At 38.6% G+C, this 20,159-nt stretch overlaps 1 protein-coding gene across 2 annotated transcripts in view; it reads right to left on the bottom strand.

Annotated features, from left to right (window-relative positions):
- Positions 1-20,159, bottom strand: part of slc25a21 (solute carrier family 25 member 21) — a 109,182-nt gene that overhangs the window by 35,376 nt on the left and 53,647 nt on the right. For both annotated transcript variants that reach the window (XM_056767680.1, XM_056767679.1), the window contains exon 3: positions 10,095-10,143. In XM_056767680.1, coding sequence (XP_056623658.1) covers positions 10,095-10,143 — 49 coding nt within the window. The remainder of the gene's footprint in view (positions 1-10,094; positions 10,144-20,159) is intronic.

The raw sequence follows: 20,159 nt of genomic DNA, 5'->3' as shown, positions 1-20,159 counted from the left end.
AGCGGCATCATAGATGACCAGGTGAGGGTGAGGCCAAAGTGGAGATTCTATTGGTAAAATGAGCACCAGGGGTAAATAACCCAACCATCTCCACCCGACCTTAAACTCCCTGTAAAACAGCACACTCAGTGCACTGAGAAAGCAAGTAAATGAGAATATTATCCAGAGGAACACCTTCTCTTTGTATTTTTATAGAGAGAAATAAAGCATTTCAGATCCACGTTAAGTTATAGGGCCTTGTCCTCTCTCAGACCCTAAATGTAACGGGCCAGCACCGGGTCCGAGAGGGGGGCTGCACCCCTGTGGAAGACAAGCTGATGGGTTGAGGCCTTATAATGATGGTGTTAAAAGAAGGCATGTGGGAAGGGTTGAGGTTATTGGGTTGATCAAAAGGCTCGAGTTTGATGGTTTTGCCTTTAAAGGGGCAGGCCAAACTTTAAAAAAAAGTCTCTTAAATTTGCCTTTTTAAATATTGGGGTATTCACCCAAAGTACTGCGGAGTGGGATCTGCATTATTTCATTTACGATTGAAATATTAATGTCATCATAAACAGTCTAGTGTAATTGGGTTTGGATACTGGCGGTCTATGACTGTTTCCAGTCTGTAACAATCATAACCAGATATTGTATGGGGTATGTAAAGAAGTATGTTCCAAGGTGAAACAATATATATTTACTGTACAAAATATTTTTACCAATACAATTTGTTTACAGTCAATCAAATACAGTTTTCTCAACATGCGTAAATCCCAATGGAAAACGTAAATATTGCACTATAAAATGTCTTTATCATTCTATCAATTTAAGTTTTCCAAGTCATGATATTCAATGCTATTTACACAGTCAGCTAAGAATCATTAATCCGTCACAAGCTGCCTGTAAACAACACTATAATCAAACGCTGAAATGAAAGTAAAATTAGAAAAACAAAGTGCGCACGTGCAAGGTTTCTTTTACACATAATCAGCGGTGCATAAGAGAATCCAGAAGGCGGCATTAAAAGGAAATCTATTTTTTACAGCTAGACAGTTAATTTTAATGAGCAGGATCATAAAGATGGCAGACGTCCATTGCAATGGTACATGAGGTTAAACCTCTCTAACCTAAATGCTCCAACATGCCAAATTCCGACACCCAATCAAACTCAAAACAGAAAGGAATAATCGCTCTATAAGTCAAAAAGACTATCTTCACGATTTAGTACTGTACAGAGTAAGCAAAAAATATATATGTTTGCATTTTCACGAGCGTTCTAACATTATAAAATATACTGTAAACATTATTTTAACACACAATTTACCATTTTCAGTCTGTAGAATTTATTCTACCCATAAAATGAAATCACCATGAACAATTTCTTATGTGCTAATATGTACAACCAAACACTAAGACAACCTAAATTTAACATAAAGGGACTGTTTCATTTTGTACTTTGTAATTTATCTCCTTTAAACTTGGATTCTATTGTACTTCCACAGTAATCAGCTGAATTGTACATAATTCAACTGTAGAAAAAACTAAATGTCATCGATTCTTGAGTGATTTTGACAATATAAATGCAAAACCGAAAAAGGCAATGTTAGGTTTTTAGAAAACAAAGTTATCTGTTAAAACTCTTTTCTTTTGCCTGCTCAATGAACTTTTGCTGCCGGACCTGTGGCTGGAGGTGTCCCATAAAACTAAGCTTTTGGAGGCTTTGGAGGGAAGGAGATAAAGCAGAAGAGAAGATGGGGCAAAGGGAAGTGATAAAGCCATGGCGCTTGTGACACCGCATGCTTCCCAGTTTTGGTCTGGGTTAGGACAGCTTGGGTTTCAGTAGCACCACAGGCCCCACTGGACCCACTGTGACCAGGGTAATGAAGCCGCCTGAGGGGGCAACAAGGAATGACATCCTCACTCAAGACGATCTGTTCGGACAAAGTTTAACCTATCCAACAAACTGCTTCCCTCCCACAGCTTTGGGCCTCAGGTTGACAACCTCTTTTTGACCTCTTGTGAAAACGGAGATCTTTCTGCCTCTCTTTTTGTAAGACATTCTTAGCACAACTGAAACACACTGTGTAGCTAGCCAAATAAAATGACGACCAAACTTGTGGACTGATGAATGCGCAACAGCAAGCGCCTACTTTATTTTAGCAATATTTAATGGCCGTGAAATGAAAAAAACAATATTAATTATAAAGCATGATACGAGAATGTTGACTAGACAAATGGAAAGAAATCTGTTAACCTGGTAGCCATTTGGATGGTACTAGCAGATGTCTTACTTCAAACAAAATTAAGCTTAATGTAAAGATCTGTGTATCTGTGCGTGTAAACAGTGCTTTAAAAATGTTGTGGAGGAAGAGAACATCAGTTGTGGACACTTCTTTTTTCCACTATTTCTTCATTTTTATTACACATAAATACACTGCCCGTCCAAAAAAAGTCACACTCTAATATTTAATTGGACCCCCTTTAGCTTTGATAACATTTGATAACATAAAGATAACAGATTATCTTTATTATAAATATTTTAGCGTGACTGATTTATATGTTTTATATTAAAATTTATTACCGCCATTATGTTTCAATGGTTTTGTGAGAATGACCCTGTGGGGGTAAATGTATATAAAATAGAAATAATACACTTAGTATTTTTATATAGCCGAACTGACAGCATTGTGAACAATAGCAATGGACCTTTCTACACTTATTGAAACAGAGAATACAGAAAAGGTAACGATAAAACCTAATCATTGGTCGTAATCATTTTTTGGATCGATACCAAACACTGCCGAGCTTGACTTGGAGAGTTTGCTTAGTCCATCTTAGTTCAGCATAGTTATGGCTGCTTTGAAGTGAGGAGACTGCTAAGGATAGTGGAGACTCTTAGACAGCGGGATATTGGCAGCTATTACACAGACCGTCAGGACAGTGCAGCATGAGGTCATCAGGACTGCACCCAGCGGTTCCTCTGCCAGAAACATAAGTCTCTGAATTACAACCTTCCACTTGCGCTTCTCACCCCCTGCATGGAAGGACCATGGCTGCTGCAAAACAAAAATCTGAAGGAGTGGGTTACAGATGCTGTGAGGCGTCTGAAAGACGCTGGAGACAAATTAGTTTTCATCAGGCACTTTACTGCTTCTCTAAAACGGGTCATTTCAGCACACTGGGACATTTTTGCTTTATTTAGTATGTTTGTAACATAATGCATTTGGGTGAATGTGGCACCTCCTTAAAGCAGACCTGTTTAATACCAGGTCATAACATGCAAAGGCAGTCACATCAACAGGAGGTTACTCAGCCAGCACGAGGTCTGGAAGAAGAAGTCATGTTGTCCAACTCTCCACCCAAACTACATTTTAAGAAAATGCGAGTGGTGCTTTCCCGTTTACAAGTCGCTGCCACAATGCCACAATGAGCATTCCGGGTGATTATTAGGGCATTCATTTGAGATATAACTGTGTAGAAAAGTAATAGCCCAGTTTTACATTCAACAGGCAGAATGATTTGAGGTGTCATTCACATCTGGAGGATACTAAAAATGATCTTAGCAAAAATAAACACAAAATTAAGGGTTTGAGCTAGTATTTCAGTAAAAAAAACTATAAATTTGCATTGTTGGAAATAAACAATACAGTATATTTACAGTTTTTTCACTCCACTTGGTACTTAAAAAGGATAAATATGATAAAGGAACAAGTATCTATTAACCATATTAAACATACTTTCCTATAAACTAAATTATTTTATACTATATTTTAACCATCTTAAATCATATTTATTACTGACAAAAATAGAGTAAAACAAATACAAACTTAATTATTGTACTTGCATTAACTCATTTCCTTGAAGTGACCATGGCATGTACCATTCCCTAACAGACTTCTGAAAAGGCCCTTCAAAGGCGCATAAATGCCGTTTGTAAAATGCCCAGTGTCTTAATGCTGGTGCTGATGAGTGGGGTGATGAGAGGCAGGTGCAGATGATTAGAACTCCAGTCAGTGCGAGGGGGCTGGAGCTGTGGTGAGAGAGTCTGGCGTCTCCATCATAATAATGCCTAAACAAGTTTTTATTAATTTTTATCACTATACATTACTGGACACTATAACTATACATATTGTGTACACAGTATGACAATTAAACATAACAGAATATTAAAACATAACTAGAGAAATATAAAGAGAACGTTCACCTAGGCCGTCTTGTACACAGTATACACATTCAGAAGGTATTTTATTTCATGTATATATATACAGTTGAAAGAAAAAGTATGTGAACCCTTTGGGCTTACTTGGATTTCTTCATAAATTGGTCATAAAATGTGTTCTGATCTTCACAACAATAGAGAAACACAGTCTGCTTAAACTAATACAGCACAAACATTGTACGTTTTCATGTTTTTATTGAACACAACATGTAAACATTCATAGTGCAGGGTGGAAAAAGTATGTGAACCTTTGGGTTTAATAACTGGTTGACCCTCCTTTGGCAGCAATAACCTCAACCAAATGTTTCCTATAGTTGCAGATCAGACCTGCACAACGGTGAGGAGAAATTTTGGACCATTCCTTTTTACATAAGTGTTTCAGTTCAGCAATATTCTTGGGATGTCTGGTGTGAATCGCTCTCTTGAGGTCATGCCACAGCATCTCAATCGGGTTGAGGTCAGGACTCTGACTGGGCCACTCCAGAAGGCGTATTTTCTTCTCTTGAAGCCATTCTGTTGTTGATTTACTTCTATGTTTTGGGTCGTTGTCCTGTTGCATCGTCCATCCTCTGTTAAGCTTCAGTTGTCGGACAGATGGTCTTAAGTTTTCCTGCAAAATGTCTTGATAAACTTTGGAATTCATTTTTCCATTGATGACAGTAATCCGTCCAGGGCCTGAGGCAGCAAAGCAGCCCCAAACCATGATGCCCCCTCCACCATATTTCACAGTTGGGATGAGGTTTTGATGTTGGTTTGCTGTGCCTTTTGTTCTCCACACATAGCGTTGTGTGTTCTTTCCAAACAACTCAATTTTGGTTTCATCTGTCCACAGAATGTTTTGCCAGTAGTGCTGTGGAACATCCAGGTGCTCTTTTGCAAACTTCAAACGTGCTGCAATGTTTTTTTTGGACAGCAGTGGCTTGCTCCGTGGTGTCCTCCCATGAAGTCCATTCTTGTTTAATGTTTTCCGTATTGTAGATTTGTCAACAAAAATGTTAGCATGTGCCAGAGATTTCTGTGAGTGTTTTGCTGACACCCTAGGATTCTTCTTCACCTCATTGAGCATTCTGCGCTGTGCTCTTGCAGTCATCTTTACAGGACGACCACGCCTAGGGAGTGTAGCAACAGTGCTGAACTTTCTCCATTTGTAGACAATCTGTTTTACCGTGGACACATGGACATCAAGGCTTTTAGATATACTTTTGTAGCCCTTTCCAGCTTTATGTAAGTCAACAATTCTTGATCGTAGGTCTTCTGAGAGCTCTTTTGTGCGAGGCATGGTTCACATCAGACAACGCTTCTTCAGAACAGCAAACTCAAAACTGGAGTGTGTTTTTTATTGGACAGGCCAGCTTTAATCAACACATCCAATCTCATCACATTGATTGGACCCAAGGTTGGCTGACTCCTGCCTCCAATTAGCTCTTGGAGAAGTCATTAGCCTAGGGTTTCACATACTTTTTCCACCCTGCACTATGAATGTTTACATGTTGTGTTCAATAAAAACATGAAAACGTATAATGTTTGTGCGGTATTAGTTTAAGCAGACTGTGTTTCTCTATTGTTGTGACTTAGATGAAGATCAGAACACATTTTATGACCAATTTATGAAGAAATCCAAGTAAGCCCAAAGGGTTCACATACTTTTTCTTTCAACTGTGTATATATATATATATATATATTGTGGATATTTAACAAAAAACTAAATTTATATCTCAGTAAGTATGATAGAAAACATAATTAGCAATAAAGTAATAAATCATACTAATAAAAATTTGTAATAAATAATGGTGAAAAACAGCAGAGGAAAAATCTAAATCAGTGGATACACACAATAAATCAGCTAACTGGCAAAATCAGATCTCTTTAGGAAAGCTGTACTATATTTTTTTGTAACTGAGCTACTGTCAAGCCACAACAAAGTACCAAAATCTATTTTGTCCGATTTGTTGCATTTTCTTATTTGTAGGCTGTAATACAAATAAATTTCATCTTTATTATCTGTCCAAATATGATCCATTTTATTTCATCTACGCTGGCTGACATTTAATGTAGCTCGGTTTATTTAATCACAACTTTTCTGGACCTATTTTATATAATGCCAGAACACTTTGACCACACGTATGACTCAACTGAAGCAATATATTTATTATTACCGATACTGTTTATCCGACCCATACACAACCGTTAAAACCAACTAAAATTAAAAATATTAATAACACTTGTTGTCCAAAAAGATCTATACTAACCAGAGCAGTCATACTATACTCTGTACGCCCTTAGTGGATACTCTGGCCAAAACACGTCAGTGGTAAGCCACTAATATAAAGAGTTTTAACTCCCTTTCTAAACCACAAATAATAGTGCCCTGGAGTTATTTCGGACTGCCTCTAGATTCCCTTTGCAATGAAACATGCCACAACCAATTTTCTACTGACATTCTTCACTGTCATTGTGAGTAGTTACTGTCTGAACGCTGATTGCAGAACCGACTTCCCGAGATTAGATGGCCACAGTCGGATCCCTGCCTGCAGTTTCTTCCATCAGAGCCGCCAGGCAGGGCAGGGTAGGATTAAGACATCACTGGAGCACAGCTGAGCGGCATGCTGCTTTACATGGCCAGATCGGCTCTTGGGCCTCCGAGCTTTGAGCCCTGCTGTTTAAAGGCTGGTTTAGGGATTCCATCGAGGGTGCAGCAGGGTTCAGTCAGCAGTCGGGGGTGGAAGTTTGTGGGCTCGTCTCTCACGGTCACCCATTTCTGACAAGACAGCACGTCATCTGTCACAGGCCTCGTCAAACATCCTTTCCAGTGCAACCACCCCCACAGTTATGATCCCTTTCAAGCGTGCTGAGATCTAAGATGGTTGTGACATCGTAGTGACTGTCGTGAGGAGGGAACCCCAGGTGTTTTAACAACCCACTGGTGGACAGAACGGAGATAAGCGGGTGTACAAATGCATCAATACAGGGTCAGTTATGGTTGTCGTGGGACAAACATTCATATTTTGTTAATGTGCTGGTAAATCGAATACTGACTGGCTGAGGCAGTAAAGTTCCATGTTTAAAAAATTATCATTATAATTTTGGTATAATGCATTACATTACATTGCATTGCATTACATTTATTTTTTTTAGAAACTTTTTATGTTTCTAAAAATTAATAAAAATTACAAATGTTTCCTTTTTTTAAATCTTTAAAACACCAAAAAGAAAGCAGATAGAGACTGTAGGAGGGGCTTAAGGAGTGTTTGGGTGGGAGCAAGGCGACGTAACCGGAGCTTTCAACAAAGAGCAATGCAAGCTCATTTTTGGTCTCTAATGAGTGTGGCAGGGCGGCCGGCATGATGATCAGAGTCAGATGGGGTGCCCCGAGCAGCCGCCCCCTGCCGAAAGTGCCGCCTGACACCCTTTGTTACCTCCAAGTGAGCTGAGACCAGCCCATGAACCATGTAACTACGTGGTTTCCAGGTTAATGAAAAGCTGTAACTCCAGTCTCACTGTCTCCTCAGAAGTCTAACTAACCTCTGAAACCCCCTGCCCACATCCCAGCGAGCCCCCTTTGAAACAAGTCAACATTCCAACCTAGAAATGAGCAACCATCGAACACAAGTAAATATAAGATGCACGTTGACATGTCCTTGCTCACAAACCTAGATTTGTGAAGAATCGCTTTCATTTTAATATATGGTCTATGGAAGTCAGACACACTAAAGGAGTCCAAGCAGGCTCAGACAAAACTAAACCTCGTGAAAAATACAAGAACGACTTTAAAGTAAACATTAATTCAACCTTACAAAACAATCAAGATCTTGAAATACATTCTCTCAATGTTCTCTTAATGTTCGCCTTATCTACCACCAGATGTTTGTTTGTGTGTGCCTGAGATCTACGCGGCCCTTATTCCCCAATTTCCATCTCCCTCACTGCATGGCTCCAGCACCCTCATTTGCCCACAGTAAATATGTATTCCCAAGTATACATTTTGTCAGGTTCCCCTCAGAAAAAAGCCTTTGATTCCACGAAGGCGGGTCATTGAAGAAAGAGAAGTGAAAAAAAGCACTCTGGTTGGCATCCAATTTAGAGCAGCGGACATTAAAGCGGCAGCAAGTCACTAATAGGAGCCAGTCCTGCAGCTACAAAGCGTCGCTGAGGAGGTGTGCTGGGCATTTGTTCAGCGACTCTCTGAGACCTATGCTAATAGATTTCAGCTCTACTAACCCTTCACTACACCAATTAGCTTTCTTTAGTGTGACTGAAAAGCAGAAAGAGAGTGAGAGAGAGAGCGAGAGTGTGTATATATATCAACTACATTTCAAGAAAATTGATTGAGAAGAAAATGGGAGTGGAAAACTTGCCACTGCAGTTAATGGCACTGCAGTGTGGTTGCTAAGGTGTCCTTCTGGTTGCTAAGGTGGTTATTTAGCCAGCGTGAAAAGGGTTCACCATGAAACACTACTAAACTTACATTACACATTAACATTAAGCTTTTGAATCTGGATTTTTTGCCCTGTTTAATCTCATCATATGAAAACTGGAAATCACTTTGAAAAGTAAAAGCTACATTTTCTCTTTTGTTCAAGTGGAATGGTACAAGTTACATGCCAAATTTGTCAAAAATCTTCTGGCAGCAGTAAAAGTGATATTAGCCTTGGCAAACACCAATAATCATCAATAATCAATTTCAGCATTATGGTGTTGCACTATGAGTCCTCTTCCTCGCTGGAAGAATGAGAACAAAGCAGCTGTCAAAACTGGCCAAGCCTGAAACATTACGATTTGAGCTTATGAAAGATAGCTACACATATGCAAGCCATGCTCACATATGATACACATACACAGACCCACACAAAACAGATAAAACTGCTGCTCTTTACACTGGCCTTTCATCACTTCTTGAGGAAGAGGATTACAAAGAAAATAGAGCGTGCACTTTTAACCCTGACCCTGTGTGAGGAGAGAGTGGCCTAACTGTGGCCTTACCTGTAATAAACCCTTTACCCCAAACAACAGACCCTAAATCACTCTACAGGACTCTAGGGTATCAAATATCGCTTCATGCGAGCATACACATGCAGGCACCCGGCCGCAAACAAACACATGCAAATAGACACAAAGTAACACATACACACCACCTTGACAACGCTTCCTCCTGAAAAGCAACAGCATCTCATTATCATCTCCAAAAGTTTATTAATGAAAAACAAAAATTGTGTGCTGCAGTGTGTGTGTGCGTGAGGGGTGTTAGTCTCCGAACTGGAGGTCCTGGCAGGGGCACGCAGAAGCTGTAAAGGTTTAAGCGTGGGCCAAAACCTGTATAAGTTAAAGTTCACCTACAATTCTGTCATCATTTACTCACCCTCTTGTCATTTTAAACCTGTATTACTTTTTATGCACAAAAGAACACAAAAGAAGATATTTTGAAGAATGTTGTTAACTGGTCATACAGGTTTTGACATGAGTTAATGGTGATAGAATTTTCATTTTTGGGGGAATTAAATCTTTAAATAAAGAAACTAGAGGCTCTATTGTGAGGGCCTTGATCATACACGCCATAGTTTTTTAACTTTCCTTTCTTCTACACACAATCTGTCATGAATAACCAGTGGCTGAAAGATTCAGAGTTCCTCTGTATTAACATCTCTGCGAACCACAGGCTTCACAACAAGGAAAAGAATTGAGTGAAATAATGAGGTAAGTATGTGTGCAATTGAAGAACATTAAAAGATATTACTTAAACATTGTGGGGGAATAAGCAAATGATGTATTTCATTTTCCACAAAAGAATTGCAGCAATCGCTGTGAGTTCCCATAGAGGAAGAAATCCAGCTCAGAGCCAGCCCTGAATAACAAACAGAGAAACGGCGAAAGAGAGAAAATAATATGATAAATGATGTTTTACCTGGTCTTTACAACATCCAGCGGGTGCATCAAGCAAATCTCCACAAGACCTGCAGAGGATGAAAAGTGTAAGTAATTACATATCTGTTACACCGCTCTGTTAAAACTGATGTAAATCAGTCACAGAAAAGAGACATGAGTAATACTAATCGTGTTATTCACTCACAGGCCATTAAGCTGTCATTACTAAATGCCAAGTTTTCTTTCTTTCTCTTTTACTTTCTCTCGTCATATTTCACTGAGTACATTTTTGGTATACCAATCAAAAGTTTTTCATTCAAATATTCAACTCTCATAACGTCATACAGCCATTTTTTTGGCTGGGTAATCATCCCAAATAAGGCTTTATTTCCTAAAAACATAACTGTTTAAAGAGTTTAGGATCCTGCCAAGAACCAAGCCTCCCGAGACCCAAACGTGCGCTCTAATACCCAAATATTTCAGCATGTTAGAATAGTGATGTATTAATACTGTACACCACGAATCATACATTTGTAAATACAAATAAAACAACACAGATGTTTGCGAACCATGTGAGTGCGTGGTTGCTTGCACCGACGGTGCGAAAAGGAGCGTGTTTCTGTGTGGCTGTCTTCGGTAGACGGAGGTTTTTCCCCTCTGAAATTTCAATGTAACAGTCCCCCGATTTCACATCCGACAGGAGCTGCTTGGCCAGCAGCCACATTCGTCACTCTGGTCTTGTTTTTGCCTCCTTGCCACTCCACTGCAACTGACATGCGTGCGGTAAGGGATCTGGCAACAAAATGGCCTCCATGCAGAGATGTGGGACGTAGCGCTCCCCTAGCCTGCAAGTCCTTACCGTCATCCATTTTATTCAGTTCCAACGTGCTGATAGACTTAAAATCCCAAACTATTTTTGAATCTTACTTTATCTGGAATGGCCCGTAGAGAGGCTGCCGTAATGGCCCAGCTAATGCCAGGTTTGCAGTTTGTACACGCTCAAACCATGAGAGAGGGGCTGAGGGGTGAATGTTTCAAGTGATGAATAATGGCGATTTCACACTGCACGACAAAAGGAACACCTCGGCCGTGCTGTTACCGTGCAGATCAGGTTCCATTTAGTACAACAGTTGAAACCGTATCTGTGTTAGGACATGGCTTATGTAAATAGTTAACAGCAAGATTCAATGTGTGTTTTGAGCTAACCAGTAGGTGACAGGAAGAGGTGAAAAACATTTTTGTGCACAGGTAGCTTTACCACACTTTAAACAGACTAAGGAGGTGCTAGGATAGCGAGATTAGTAAAAATGTCTCGATGAGACTGCACCCGAGGCGTTTTTAAATAATTATGTGTCTGCATCGCAATTCTAAGCACCATTCTGCCATTTACTTTAATGGCTTCCCTCACAGATTCCTCTGTGTGTGTACACAGCTGCTGAGAAATACAGTCCTATACTAATTTCCTTCATTAAACGTATTGTCCATAAACAAGACGCTGCCTCCTTGGGGATTTTCCAGGAAAGTAATTATCGCGAGAAATACCAAAGACGAATTACAGTTTGCCATTGTGAGTTAATCTAGGTGCTGCTATACGGCAGAAGATCAGACAGGAACTGTCATAAAGCTAATGATGCATACAGAGGTGCTAAAAGGAAGATTAGAAAAGCTTGTTTTGTTCTTTTTTGGCATGTTACATGCAAGAGAACACGAGACCTTTGAACAGAGTTTGTGGCACATTCATAAACAAATCCTCGCTGGAAGCCGAGTTCTGTGGTTCAATTCACGTCATGCTGATACGAGCTGATGGGAAGAAACATTATGAGAAAGATGGCAATGGATATATCGCAGTCTGCTTGTCTCCCAAGGCAAAATAATGCAATAACATTTATCATTAATTAATCACGGCTGCCAGGGCATCACAGGGGAAAATAATGTTACACACTCATGAGACATATGTTTTCCATTTCAGCACTCTATCCATCCAGAGGAAATAAAAGAGAAAGAGGCCTGGGAGAGACATCTCAAAACCAAGGCAGCTGGAAGAATAGAGCTAAGCACTTTAGTCAATCATAAGGAATGGACACTAGGGTGGTATAAGCAGAACTTTATTGTTTCTGTCATATCAGTTGATAAAGAGTATGATAAGTACGTATGTATTACATTATGCCCTAAATCCTCAAATTAAAAGACTGAACTTGAGAATAAAAAAAAGCAAATAGGTGAGCATCCTTGTTGGTTCTGGACAAAAAATCCTATTAACTAAATAAGATGTTCAAGTAACAGTAGATGATACAGTATACTGTAGGTGGTCTTATTTTAGGGCTTGAACAACAAAAGAACTATCAACAGTCAGATTTAATCTTTAGGAATATGTTTGTTACAGGAGGAACGATAAATGTTAAAAAAGAATTGAGTTAAATGTAAAGAGGATGTCTGAATCTGTGTGAACCTTCTTGCTGCTCTAGAGTGTATAAAAGGGCCAAGGATCAAAGGTACGAACTAGTGAGTTGTAGGAAGCAGTGGGTTGCTGAGAAAGCCTGTCACTCATTTGAGTCTAATGAACACCATGTTTGGCGGTAAACAACGCCCTAGTTAAACTAGACACAAAAATTATCATCTTAAGAGTTACGGGAAACAGGAAATACACAGACAAGGTGAGAACGTGAAAGAATAAACCAAAGCTACCATCGGCATGTTCCATATGGATGGATCTAAGTGAGCAAGAAAAAGATTGGGCCAACAGATTGATAGACTGCAAAAGAGAAGTTTCCAATACACATGTAATTAAACCTCTAAAGTGAATAGCAGCTGTGCTCTTGAAAGAGAGGCCCAGAGCATCAGCCATAATAAATGGAAAGATGAGATGATTATGTAAGAAATTATTGGTTAAAATCTGAAACAAGATGGGAACAAGATCTTTTTTTTAGATTGAACCGCAAATCCAAGACTCATTAGACAAATTCAAGTTCCTATGTTGCCTAGATTTACAAGGGATAGTTCACACAAAATTGAATTTTTTTTTCATTCTCATCATCGTGTCTTTCCAAACCTGTATGACTTTCTATTTTTTGCAGAACACAGAAGAAGATATTTTGATGGACATTGGTAACCATGCAACATTGGACCCCATTGACTTCCACTGTATGGACACAAAACTACTTTGAAATTTTCAAAATATCTCCAATTGTATTACACAGATGGTGGAACCATGTTGCTGACTAACTAGGAGCCTTCATACCGCAGGAACAATTTTGTAGTTTTGAACTAATTGCCAGACGTATCCGCTTTTTGTCGGAACCGGACAGAATTTTAGTTCGGGATAACCTTTATGGAGGAACAATTTAGTTCCTTCTCCGAGGCCCGTATGATGAGATGGGTCAACATTAGACCGAGTCCTTAAGCACATTTTATCAGTAGGGATGTACCATAATTTCGACTGCCGAAATGGGATTATCGGTTTCGTCCGAAATAAATAAAATAGGCTGAAATAAAAGCCAAAATATGCCTCTCCCTTCAGTGCTCACTCTAGCTGTTATCAAAGGACCAGCATGCAAGCACGCCATAACAAAGGCTTAAAGTAATAAATATAATAAGAACAGCTTAAAACCAGCGGATAGAAAATGACACGCAAGCTCTGTGTGATGACTGGCTTTATGTTTCTTTATTGTCGGAGATCACACGCATTAACTTATGCGTGTTTTAAAGCCGAACATTAAACACAACAAACTCTTCATATGTGAATGATCAGCGTAACGATCTGTCAGTAACTGATGATGAGGCTCAAGTGGATCGTCATCCGGCAGGTGCTGATATCACTGAAGCTCATTATAAGCCTGTTTACCTGAACACCTCTGTGTTCTGCGTGTTTTAAAATGATTGTACAGTGCACCATATATAAACTTGTATTAGCAAGAGCTGCTCAGTTCGAAAAAAATACAATGTTTAGATGATTTGTAAAAAACGTATATTTGATTGTGTTGCAATGACCAAGGAAACTAAAATATTTTATATTGTTTTTCAAATGTTCTCCTTAATTTTTGTGGTTTTAGTGTGTAATTAATACAAAAAACTATTTCAAAAAGGTTTTTAAAGTAATTTTTGGTATCTGGATAGGTTTCGGCTGAGTGAAGACAAAATTTTTGGTATCAGTTTCAGCCCACAAATTTCATTTCGGTGCATCACTACTTATCAGATATTAAATCTGTCACAACAGATGCAAAACGGCAGCCTCATTTTCCCCACGCTACTTCCTGGTCCGGGCGTGTCTGTTGACAGTATTTGGTTTAGTTTATCACTTTAAATATCTACCTGAAACAACAAAGCAAATGGAAGTCGGCATAAACCACTGAAGTTGAAAAAATTTCAGCAGGATAAAAAGCCACGTATGTTTTCCAAGACAAACGGTGCCGATCCAAAAATCTCTGCGGGCTTTGCCACCCAAATGTTCTGTTGCACCATGGGATTTCTGTCTGTCAGCACATGCTACTGTTTGATCATGTCCCTGAAGTGCAGTGGGGAAAGTGGAGACAGAAACTCATTCTCTCTGAACTTCTCTGTAATAAAGTCACTTAGTCAAAGTACAGGCAGAAATGACCTGCCATCTGGTTGGTGTTTGAGGCTTAGTTCCGCCTCAGTGCGTGACATATCATTGAGTTCCATTATTTGGCGTGTCTTTTGTCTCTGAATCACAATAGCACTGACAGTTTCTGTCATCTACAGCTTCTATACCCGCAGTTACATGCGAGCAAGCAGACACACACACACATTGAAACAAATTGCGAAGGAGAGGCAATTGCCCTCAAGACACACTCACACGATGTTGCAAACCTTCGTCTGTGACAATGAAGCCAAAACACACACATATAGTTAAGAGTGCAATTCATCAAAAAGTGACATCGCTTATTTTGACAAGATGTTTGAAATTTAGTATCTACTTGTGTTGATAAAGTTTCACACACATGTGAAAAGTTCTTCAAGAATGCATGATACAAGAGTGCTACATGAAAATCTGTATAGCTGTTGCATCCGGTATTGATCTTTGTCGGATAACCAGGTTATGTGCCTCAACAAGGTTAAGATATGAGCATGTGATCTTGGGTGACACCACAGCAACTGTCTTTATAAAGTCCTGATATCTTCCCTGATAGGAGTCCATACATCACCTTGGTTGAGATCGCTATCTCCAGTTGGTTTTGGCTCGGGCAAGTACCCGACTCTTGCTCCCACGCAAAAGTGAGAAAGAAAAATAGCACGGTGACAGTAAATGATTGCTCAACATGCGCAGGTGCCATCAATCATCCGGAGACAGCCTGAGCGAGATTTTCCCCAAAGAAAAGGGTAGAGGAGGAGATGTCAGAAGAGGGAAGGGTGGTTCATAAAGTGTAACAAAAGCAAGTTGTCTGCAACCAACTACCAGTGCCATAACCTTTATCAGAGTTACTAGATTAACACAGCTGTTGGCGTTTCCACTTAAGCTATCAACTAAATGGGTAAGCATCACACTTGACTTGCTTTAACGCATGCAGAAAACGCCTTTAGCCGTGACTGCTTTAGAGCTATTGAGAGAAAACAACCACAATCCCTCACATTATGAGAGATTTGCATATTTAAATAATTGGAGCTAATTGCTTCCTCCTGTTATGTGTGCATTGGTTGGCATGACACAATGAATATAGTAGAATTTAACTGACAGATTGTTGTCAAAATGCCAAAATATAGAAGGCCGCTGGACTAGCCCACGGGCACATGAAGGGAGAGTTCACCCAAAAATAAAAAAATTCATCATTTATTCGCCTTCATGTTGTCCAAAACCTGTTTTTGTTAATTATGGGACACAAAAGAAGATATTTTGCGAATTATGTCTCAGTGGTTTTGTGTCCATACAATGGAAGTCAATGGTGGCCAATATTGTTTGGTTACCATATCTTTATGCTCTGCAAAAGAAGGACTCATACAGGTTTGAAATGACATGAAGGCGAAAAAATGATGAAAGAGTTTTCATGTTTGGGTCCACTATCCCCCTAAATTCTACAGAGAATGAATATACTTTTTTTGAGAAATTTGTGACTACGAGTCCCATGTTTTTTTTATCTTTAATCAAGCCCTATTCTTAAAAACAGACAATAATCTTTTTATATATACACACTGTTGATAAAAATGATGACATCTCACAAAACTGTTGGCTAAACACTTCTCCTGGAATGGCTTTTGAGCACACTATATCTCACTCATATCTTGAGTCTGTGATCTGAGAGGTGCATATCAGACATCCTCGATTATTAAGCGGCAAGGATTGGCTGTGTTCCCTTGCTGACACCTCCACGCTACACTTCATGAATGATTCTCAAAACACAGAGACGCAGGAATGCCAAACATACAGACGGTATGAGGAGAGTTGCACCATTTGTCATCCTGAATAACAATGATCTGATTAGCTTTCAGAAGTTTAAACCTCACACAGGCATTAGATTCCAACGCTGGACTGAAAATACAGGAACTAGGTGATTTGTGAGCAACGCATAACGAAGTTGACAAATATCTATATGCAATGATTCCGATTGTAGTATAAGTGAAACCTGTGGTTGTATCCACAAACTATAATTGACAGTATATAAAAACATGAAATTTTCTTCATTGCACATTTATTCATAATATATATATTTTTTTCATCACATTTACATTTATGCATTTGGCAGACGCTTTAAGCGACTTATTTTGCATTATCCTGCACATTTATACTTAGGCATATGCACTCCCATGGGATCGAGCCCACAACCTTGTGTTGTTAACGAGATGCTCATACCACTGAGCTACAGGAAAGAATAAATTATTATTTATTACATAAAATATTGAACATTACAATTTCCCCTAATTTCCATAAACGCTGTTTTCAGACCTGCATTTAATTACAGATTCTTCTCTAGTACAAATAACTCTTAAATTGAAGAACTCTGTGACTGAAAATAACTCATTTTCAAAAATAAGTTTTACATTTTTGTACTCATCTAACAAAAGTCTAAGATAACAATAAAATACTTCAACTTTATTCTTGTCTGTTTATGAAACTAACATTGGTTTATTTAATTTTTTTCTGAAATATAAAAGAACTTGCCTTTATCTTGGGTCTGTATTATTAAAAGAAGTGGATTGATTTTAGCTGCCACGTTAATAAAAAGTTATTAATTCTACTCTAAAGATGTATATATATTTACCCTTATTGTGTTAGTAAAGAACTCAATCAGATTAATACCACAAATATTGGTTGATTTTTTCATTTTTTATATTTTGGATTTTTTAGTATAAGTCTTGTTGAATGTCATTTTACCTCAGTGAAATGACTATAGTTTTAACGTAAGATAATCAATGGAATTTACATTTGTTTTACACATAGTGAACAACTTCAACATGAGCTTAACATGTGGCTGCAACAAACGATCGGCTTGGAATCGGCAAGACTTAAGACTGACCAGCCAGTCACCGGTCGCGGCCTATCATGCGAAAACTGTACGATTCTGGTTTCTGGCCGGTCAATTGGTGCAGCTCTACGAAATACAGTATGAATCTGCAAGGCTAAATAATAATTATCAGGTTAACACAGAGATCATTGCAGATAGTTTCAGTACAGGATGGTGATTGGTCAATTCGGCGTTACCTCAATCGCAAACCATGGATAATGGATGAACAAGTGTGTCACGTCAAATGGTATCACTTACTATAGTAGCAATATAAGAAATAAGAAATCAGTGATTATACAGAAATTTGTTAGACATGTGAGCAATTGAGATATGTTGACCTGAGGAGAATGTTGCGTTTGTGTAAGGAACAGAAGAGAATGCCGGAAATTCTGAAGGAACGAAAACCAAATACGAAGTCATTTGTCACCACACATCACTGCTCTGCTGAAACTCAGTGGAAGTCTTTTTTTTTTTTGAATGAACAGCTTTTATCTAGAAACACTTTTCAGCTCAGCCCATTCTACACTCTCTGTCATTCATGCAAAAACTGCATTGTTGACCACCGTCTATTCAAACCACATGTAATAAAAGGTTTGTTCGTTACTTGCGTCACAGAAATGGACTGCATTTGAAACTTTTTAGCATTTTTATACCATATTTTGATTTGTCTACTCTACATTTAGAAAGTAAGAAAGAAAGAAAGGAAACAAAAAAGGAAAAGGAGGAAAGAAAACATGAAAGAAGGAAACAAACAAACAAACAAACATGTAAAACAATGCTGCATGAATATGTAAATTATTTTATTCCATGGTATCTGATATCATCACATTAGGAAAACATATTATGGCATTATCATAGTAAAGTGCAAATTAAAATGTACAATGACAAAACCATGCTTTAAACGTTCATGATAGTTGAACCAAAATCAGAAAACATTTATTTTATTTAATTGCAAAGATTACATTTCCTAAAACAAAGATGAGGTATTTAGAGTTAAAGTCTGTTCTTTGGAATTGGACAATAACAGCGTGCAATCTACTATCAGCAAAAAAACGGATAAAAAAGCAAAGCTAAAGCAACAACCAAAAAATGTAACTACAGGTTTCATTTTCAGATTTCACCTTCTTTCTGATTGTGTTGTCTTTGCAACTACAGAACCAAACAGTACCTTTCACAGTTTTATTCTGTGATCGGTGTATCCTAACATTCAGCTAGTGTGCTTGCACTCTCATTTTTATAATCAACACCTAAATAATAAAGAACAACACAAAGCACAACATATGCAAAATCCCTGGTGCCATTTACATGAACATTTTCACAAAATAAACCCGGAAGGGGTTGTTGAAGACAATGCACCGTTTCCGCAAACTAGCCAGCCACACACAATCTCGTGCAGTCTGATGAGGCCATCACCATCAAAAAGGGGTGGTTGGGGCGGCCGGACACTTTGTTTGTGTGGGTGGGCATCAGTTTAATGCTGCTTTTGTGCAATTGAGGGTGTTTTTGTTTATTTAAGCTAGTTTTTTGTTAGATGCATGCAGCTGTAGACCAACTTCAAAGACCATGCTCATTCAATGGGAGCCAGCATACAGCTCAATGCTGTTCAGTCATAAATTAACTTATGCAAGAATTCTGTAAAAAAACACCAGGATGTTGAATGCTTAGTATTCAATGATCTAAGCGGGCTCTCAAATAGGAACCATGAAAAATAGTTTTGCTTACTATACAAAACTCTACAGTTCTGAGCTGCACATGTTGGTCATAGGTGTGCATAAGTGATTGTTTAACACATGCTATTATGTCAATCACCCTATAGGATGAGCTGTGTCATTACTGTCACCTAGTGGACACTCATGAGACAGAGTTGAAAGGGACACACATGATTTCTGATGGTATACAAATAGTCCCTAGACAGCAAATGACTGTCTTTACACACCATTTACACAAGAGAGAGGTGAAAGTGTTTTGAGAAGTAAAAGGCTGAGACAAAATAAGGACCAAGTAAAGCAGAGGCACACTGTGTGATCTTAAATATTCATTTAAGATTGATTCTAACGTGATCCCAACTAAAAGCCATGTTACATTGTACAAACTCAGTTGTCATTCTTTAGCATTTTTATGAGAAGCTACACTTTAGGATTGCATCTCAAAATTTCGGACAATTACAAATGTCATCATAGGAAATATTTGATCACAATGGTAATTCATCTGTCAACATGTCAAACAAGCAGTTAAAGACCACATATTTTAGCCTAGCACCATAGAAATCTTATAGGATTCTCAAAATGTTTTAGATGGCCAAATCTGGGTCAACATCGCAGTGTGTGCCAGGCATTTCTTTGACAGATTTCTGTACATCAGCATTTCTTTTTCCATAAATTAATGGTGTACACTGTGCACTGGTTTCCCAAGCACTCCCCCTGCCACTAGTCGGAAAAAGGTTTAATCACAAAATCTGACCATTAATTGATAGAAGCTTGCTAGACTGGACGGATAAAGATTCTGAAACAAACAGTGCAATATACAGTATTACCCTTTTTAAGCCAAAACACTTTGCTGTCTATCAACAGGTTTCTTTTTTATAATATACGTAAAGGATTTAATACAGTATATCAGCATGAAAAACAACATTACAATAACCAGTATCTTTT

This window comes from Triplophysa dalaica, chromosome 15 (assembly GCF_015846415.1).
Source record: "Triplophysa dalaica isolate WHDGS20190420 chromosome 15, ASM1584641v1, whole genome shotgun sequence".
In the NCBI taxonomy this organism is placed as follows: Eukaryota; Metazoa; Chordata; class Actinopteri; order Cypriniformes; family Nemacheilidae; genus Triplophysa; species Triplophysa dalaica.
Note: the sequence above shows the minus strand (reverse complement) of the source record. Positions and strands in the feature narration are given on the sequence as shown.